General features: G+C 35.2%; 1 protein-coding gene across 2 annotated transcripts; it reads right to left on the bottom strand.

The window, feature by feature from the left end:
• LOC105162418 lies at window positions 1-5,594 on the bottom strand. Of its 2 annotated transcripts, none has more exons than XM_011080413.2 (8): window positions 4,991-5,594; window positions 4,371-4,559; window positions 4,181-4,279; window positions 3,939-4,046; window positions 2,262-2,393; window positions 2,027-2,164; window positions 1,225-1,455; window positions 1-713 (listed from the first exon to the last, which is right to left on the bottom strand). In XM_011080413.2, the coding sequence occupies exons 1-8, from the start codon at window positions 5,435-5,437 to the stop codon at window positions 375-377; spliced, it is 1,683 nt and encodes a 560-aa protein (XP_011078715.1). In that variant the 5' UTR covers window positions 5,438-5,594; the 3' UTR covers window positions 1-374. The 2 variants fall into 2 exon arrangements, 1 of the variants encoding a protein (XP_011078715.1); XR_002287162.1 differs by having other exon boundaries at window positions 578-713; window positions 1,225-1,487.

Below are 7,467 nucleotides of genomic sequence, written 5' to 3'. Positions count from 1 at the left end.
TTGCATTACTGTGTTTTGATCTTTAAAAAGCATCACTTAGTAGCTTATCTCTTGCATGCTAAGATGATCTTTCAGTGATCCACAGTTTCTTGCACCTATCTCTCACATACTCACTTGCAGAGATGTCAGTCGGGCCCATCCCCAGGGAGATGCCCAAACACCATGCAACATATACAAAAATAGACAAGATTCTTATATGCACTGAGTTTGAGAATATCGAACCGTGTGGATAATGCGGCCACGTCACAAGAATGTAGGTCGGTCCGGCTGCTGGAGTGACATAATCCTTATAAGCAGTTCCCGCCGCATGGCTTATTACAACTACAGAGAAGACTGATAGAAAACACTTACCAAAACACATGCGCTCCTTCATATCACATTACTGAAGCAAAAGGCAGAAATGGGACGGCACCACCGCATAAAATCAACCCCCCCGACTCGATTCTGCTGCTATACAACACCCTGTCGATTAACACGCTCTCCCTACGTCCATGAGCACTATATTCCCCAGCATCGTAGTATGATCGCGTCTCCTCAAAGTCAAGGTCTTTCTTGGCCCCTCTCTCGAAATTCCTGATGTAATTCCGGATATCTTCTTTGGGTCCAACAGTTTCTGACTTTTTATCGGCAAATGAGAACTGGTAAAGTTGAGTGCTTCCTGGCTCAGCGCTGCTGCAGTTAGCTGTTGGTCCAGAGTCCTCACACCTATAGAACTGCACTTGCCCACCAAATATCTGATATTAATACACAACCCGAACCCCAAAACACAAGACCAGGTATTCACGGCAGATAAACGACAATTTTTACAATAGCAAACTGCATTTGCACCTTAATGAGTTAAAATTATAGTTTCTCTTATTTTAAGGACTTGCTGCAGTAACTTCTAGGCCAATCAAACAGGTGTAAAAAGAGATGACAAATAATAGGGGATACACTGTGGACAAGCAGCATTGTTGATGTTCAATGATGAAGACGTCAGATTCAACTAATTAAGAATACAGTAACTAATCATGGTTCTCAACATAGATCATATATCATAAAACACACATCCATGAAATGTTTTTAATGCATTTACTGTCTCGTCATTCATATGAAACTGAAAGTATGAACCATGGACAACAGAGAGTTGTCTCAATTTCAATTGCACTAGCATGTCAAATCAGTATAAATGATGAAATATCCTTAAATGAATAAGTTAAACTACCATTCAGTGAAGAGAAGAACCTGTTTCTGGTGAAGGTCACTTCCTTGGTCATAACAGCATGAGGTGCTTAGACTGGCTCTTACTAGAGATGAAGCACCTGCAGATTCAGCCCCTCCAACTGAACTGTAAGGTGGGTCATCTGATGCAGAGAAGTCCGAACTATCAAAAGTTGACAAGGACACACATTCATCAAAATATGCCATGGCTTCGTCAGTGAGACGCTTCGACATCCGCTTCCTTTCATTGCTTGTCTAACACCAAATGAAGTCAAGATCATCTTCAGCTGGATACAAGTATTGTGCACATTTTCTAAGAAAATGAAAACGAACATGCAAATGACTAAATCTACTTTTATTGCTTGGACCAATTACAGATGCAATATTTTGTCTTACCAGCCATAGGACAAATAAATAAAGTAGCTTTTATTACAGAGAATTCCAGAAGTTCCATATGGTGGCAGGATATTAAGAAAATTGACTCCTACTAATTCAAAAAGATAAATACTGATCTAACATGGTTCCAAACATAAGTAACTAAAAGAAAGTTCAGCAACCAGAGGAGACAGATAGGACACACAGAGAGAAATTGTTGCATGCACATAAGATCCTACATGAGAAATGTAAACTGAAGCTCACTCGTCATTCTCACTCCAAAAAGAAACATTATGATATACAGTTCTGAACCATAAATGAAGTGTGTGAATGAAAGCAACTGGATGCTAGACCCACATTCTTCACTTTAACTAGTCAACAAATGTAGGTAGCAATTTTCTTTCTGAATATGTATCTAAAAGTGCAATAAATGAAGAGTAACATAGCATACCCTTCTTCCCCGACGAGATCTCTGAACACCACTAGTCTTTGGATCCGGAAGTATCTCCTTGAGTATTCTATCCAGCTCCTGGCCACGATGCTCTTCAATAGCAAGATCTGCTCGAAGTTTTCTAGCACGTTCTTCAGACTGCATCAATGTATTTTAATAAACTCTGTAACATTTATAAGGAGAATGATTCTCAAACACGGAGAGGAACAGTTATCTGAGTTTTCTAAGTGTTCACCTCTTCAAGTTTTATGGCATATTCCCTTCTGATGTCTGAGATCAATTCAACAGGCTCAGGGTTTACTAAATCCGAGGGCATAACAGCAACACTTGTAGCTCCAACAATGTTGGCCTTATTTCTTTGACAAGCCTGTATTCAAATCACAGAAAGGAGCACCTGATTACATGTCTTATGAAAGAAGAAACACACATAATGTAGCTATGTATGTGATAAGTGAGCCCAGTGGCTCCTGATATTACTTGTGTAGATAAGAAAAGATGTTCAAGGCAAAGTACAGTTAGCATAGAAGTTCTTTGTAATTTGGCTGCCAGAATTTGGCTCAAATTGAAGCAGCAGCAAAAAACAGCATTCACATGCCATTCGAGAAGCTATAGGTGAAATAAGATACAACCACCATGACCGAAATAAATCGTAATTGTTTACATTGTTGTCTTGAGATAAATTATTCTACATATAATTGATATATTACTTATCAATTTAATTTTCTATTTATATTTTGAAATTGACCAAATTCAATTCCAAATTAAATAACTATTGAATTGATATTCTAGTATTCATCTTTATCGACATATCGAATGCCGCATGTCAAGTTGAACTATGCTATTGGCTTTGTATTGAATTTGAACCGGTACATTAACAGTTGGGGGAAATAGAAGCAAAATTATCAACTGGTTCTGTTGCCTTTGACAAACTGCCAGCATGTTGGAGCTATGCATGATGAACACGTCATGGTTATACAAACAGATGGAGAAATCAATGTCTCAACTGCAAAGATCAATTTGTGAGACATCAATTACAGAAATGTGCATCCAAAGCATGTGCGAGCTTTACTAATTCTTCAAGCAATAAAGCCACAGAGCTTCAGGAATTGGTGACCCATGCACATGATATGGAACTTAGCATTGCTACACACGAGCAAAAAATATCCATGTTTATGAGAGCCATGAAGATGAGGAGTGCAACTTCCCATCATCTCCATGTCAACAATGCTCCTATATATGACTTGATGACCACCAGGTCGAAAGTCAATAATGAAAGCATTATCTGCAGCTATGCTTTGGATGCAAATCAAAACTTATGTCTAGCAATTTCAAATCACCTGCAGAGGCCAACAAGCATTTATCCCATTCCTGATAACAATTATATAGAGCATAAACAACTCACTTTAAATATAGGATACAAGCAATGAGAAGGAAATAACAGAATCTTTTCACATTTATAAGCCAATGAAGAAAAATGGCTTAAAGATTCAAAAGACAGCACTTTTACGTATGAGACAAGTTGTTATAAAATACGGAAGAAGCTACTACAATACAAGCCTTCCAAGTGAAACATCTTACAGAGAATATGTAACTGTAATATAATCAAGGAATGGAGTCATGGTTTAAGATTTATTCAAATAAAGATAGCCAAAACAAGAAGCTCTATAATTGAGGAAAAAACCCTATAAATTAAGATCTGATTCAATATATAAATTTTGGGCATTCTTTCTTTAAATATTCTTTTGCTTGATGAACTAATGAGCATTAAAATTGCAATTTTCTACCATATCTTAGAATGGGACTAACAAGTCAGATCTATAGACAGCAATAATATTTCACCATAAGAAAACAGCATTTATCACCGAAATAAGTAGAACAGTTGTATAAGAACTAGCAACACCATGAAACTTACACTCTCAAGGTCATTTTGGATATCAGATATAGCACGTCTCACTTCAGATCGAACAGTTGCATATATTTCACCAGGTGGCATATCACCTCCCCGTTTCTCCCCCATTAACTGTGCAAGATAGAAAAACATGAAAATAAAACATAGACAGAAACATATCAAAGTACAATCCATCACTTTTTTTATGAAACAAATCTAAAGATTCAACAAGTAATCATAAATAGTCAGAGTACAACAGATCTTACTTTCAAATCTTCACATACAGCTTTAATAGTTTTCTCTTCAGCTTCTGATAAGGAACCAATTGAAATTCCATCCTCCAAGTTTGATATTTGAAAACTATACTGAAAAAAACGTATAGACCTTGATATTACATTGACGATCAATATCCCTAACCATGAGTTGATCAAATAATATAGTACGTGTCATACTCACAGCAGAATCATCTTCAGACCACTCAGTTGCTTGAATCTGAGTCACTGTTGTTCCTGCATTGTTTCTGCAGCCCCGTAGATCTGACGTATTTCTGACTGAATTAGTTCTATTTATTCCGTTATCAATCTTTTTTATCTCATTTCTGCTCCGAGCAACTGTAGATGTAACCACCACCTGCTCTTTTCCGTCCTGTCACAAAACAAAATATCATAACATACATAACTGAATTGCTGCAGGAGAGATTCCATATTTGTCGTAATTACACTTCCAAGGCACAACTACATTATTTATTTTACCATTTTTTATACAGAAAAACACTCTCTGATGATTAACAATGCCATCCAAAAATCCATACGAGTTCTGGTCTAGGTCCAAGTCTAAACCTTTTTGCAGATGACGAACTTGAAGTCAAATTTAGTCAATATCATCATCAATCATATGTAACAAAGCACATCAGTCATGGATCTCAAACTTCAGTATTTCAGATAAATTTAAGAATCAAGATCTGATCTTGAAATCAAACATTCGACAGATTCCCACCATGCTATTAAACTGTCATTCACAATTCAACAAGCAACCAAATAAATACTCACTAAACTAAGAGCATTCTAAATCACAACCTCGTAAGCTCCTTTACAGGGGGCTCTAGACACAGACCGGCCTCGAACCCTTGACAAACTGCGGCCAATTCCATTCTTGTCACTGGAACTCCGTGTAGCGGAACGCCCCCTCTGTTCCCTACCAGAATTGTTACTATTATTACCGTTTCTTGCATTTCTTGTACTCAAAGAAGAAGATTGTTTATTATTACTAGTAGCTATTTCACTGATCTTTCCACTTTCTTCTTTGTCGGGTGATGAAGAAGATGTAGCCCAGAAAAGAGGGTTATCTCTGCTGTTGGAAAATTCGGTGGAAATCAGAGTGTTGTCATCAAATGGCAAGTGGGTTCTCCGAGAAACCGCGCTGACGCTGTGGGATCGCCTCCGTGAGGTGGCGGCTGGCGGAGGGGCATTGTGTTCTGCCGCTGTAGCCCTTCTGGAGGTGGACTTGAAGGCGGAAGTTACCATTTTCACGAACTTTGGAAAGATGGAAAACTGTGTCTTAATCTAAGGAAGACGAAATGAATCTTTGTACTGATTGGTTTTGGATTCATTTCTTGCTTCAAACTCATTAATATCATCTTTCTCCTCATTTTCCCCACAAATATGATTTCTCTTATCTATTTCATTCTATTCTACTACAGTTTTTTCCATTTATTTTAACGGATACTTAATAGGGAAAAAAAACAGCAAATTTCATTGATAAAATTAAACTTTAGAGATTAAAAATGTAACTCAATTTGTGTTTGAGAACTAAAATTAAATTACTGGTATTATTTATGAATAAAAATATAATTCATTTTTTGTGAAAAGTTGGTGATAATTAAATTTTCTAACCAAATGTGCTCTTTTAACCTTCTTCTTTGATGCAAATAAATAATTTACAATGTCCAAAAGAAGCTAGCAAATGAAAATTAATTCAATTGGCGAGGTTGAGATATCTGACTATAATGTTATGAGTTTGAAACTCATCAATGTCTGAAATATTATTATGTTTTAATAGTATTTGTCGTTTTATTTTAAAAATAATTATTGATTAAATATAGCAAGTATATGATTATTATAAGTAGCTGTTAAATATAAATATTCAATATTGATGGTTATGATCGATTTGCTCAAAAAATAATAATTCACTACGATAAAAAAAATTGCAAACCCAATTTAAAATAAAAATAAAAAACAAGAAATAATGAAAAATGTTGAAATAAAAAACAGTGAACCTAATCGGATTTTGTGCCACCTCATGGCGTGCACCGGTATTGCTTGAGGCATGTTCAACAGTCGTTTCAAAAATATTGTATTGAATGATTTTTATTGAAGAGCTGGCTCTGAATATCAAATCAGAAAATTCAATCGAATTATGGAAGAGATAAAGAGCTAGAAAATAACCGCGTTTGAATTTTTAGACCAGATTAACAAGGAAAAATAGACAGCATCTCATGACGGTGGATGACGATGTGGTATTTTGACGACAAACATGTCGGAATGCATTAATGGAGTATTGAAAGGTGCTCGTCGCCTACCGTTGACAACAATAGTTGAGACGACGCGTCAACGAACTATTCATTATTTTCGTAAGAGGTTAGCGAAAGTAATGTAATATTGGCGAACAACAAATTGCGGATGGATTTTACATATAAGATGTTCACACATTGGCAACAAAAATTTGTTGAGCATACCGTCACCAAATACCATCAGTTCTAACAGACGGTCTCATTTGTTATAAGGCGTCAGAATGGACATTGACTCAATACCCATATTGTCGAAATTGCGAACCGATAATGTTTTTGTGGCAAGTGGACTCAATTTGGTATTTATTGCAGTTACGCTCAAAATGTATGCGCTGCATACATGATTAATGCTGCATTAATGGTGAAGGATTATTGTGATTTAATGACTGAGAGTAATACATATTCCAAGTCATATGAACATGTGAATTCCAAAGATTACTGGGATGTCATGGTATTTGAGTTTATCCACGATACTACTATTCGTATCTATTCATCTCCTGATCGAAAACCAAACATCACATACTCACAATGAGATGGATTGGACGCAAACGCGTGAAAGGCAACAAGCCCAACAAAGAGATTCTTCTACACAATCAAATGTGCTGGTGCATGATTGTCAAGAATAATTGTATAATTTATTATATTTTTTACAACTGTACAAAAAAATATACACTATTACATTTGTATACTTAATTGTAATTTTTTAAATTAATATAATTTTTATATTATGATTTTTTCACTTTAATATATTGTTAAAAATAAATTTTAAAAATCTTTAATTATAAATTATATAATTAATCTATAAAAAAATTAATTAAATGAAATTTTAAAAAATAAATAAAGTAAGTCGTGTTTTAATCCACGACATGGTGATTTAAAAATAAATTACTTTTTCTTCAGCATATTAATATATACTATTTATTTAAATTATATTTATATAATTTATTTATTTTTTATTAATAAAAAATAATTAACCCCGTAGCAAAG

The sequence above is a fragment of the Sesamum indicum genome, linkage group LG5 (genome assembly GCF_000512975.1).
Source record: "Sesamum indicum cultivar Zhongzhi No. 13 linkage group LG5, S_indicum_v1.0, whole genome shotgun sequence".
NCBI lineage: Eukaryota > Viridiplantae > Streptophyta > Magnoliopsida > Lamiales > Pedaliaceae > Sesamum > Sesamum indicum.
Note: the sequence above shows the minus strand (reverse complement) of the source record. Positions and strands in the feature narration are given on the sequence as shown.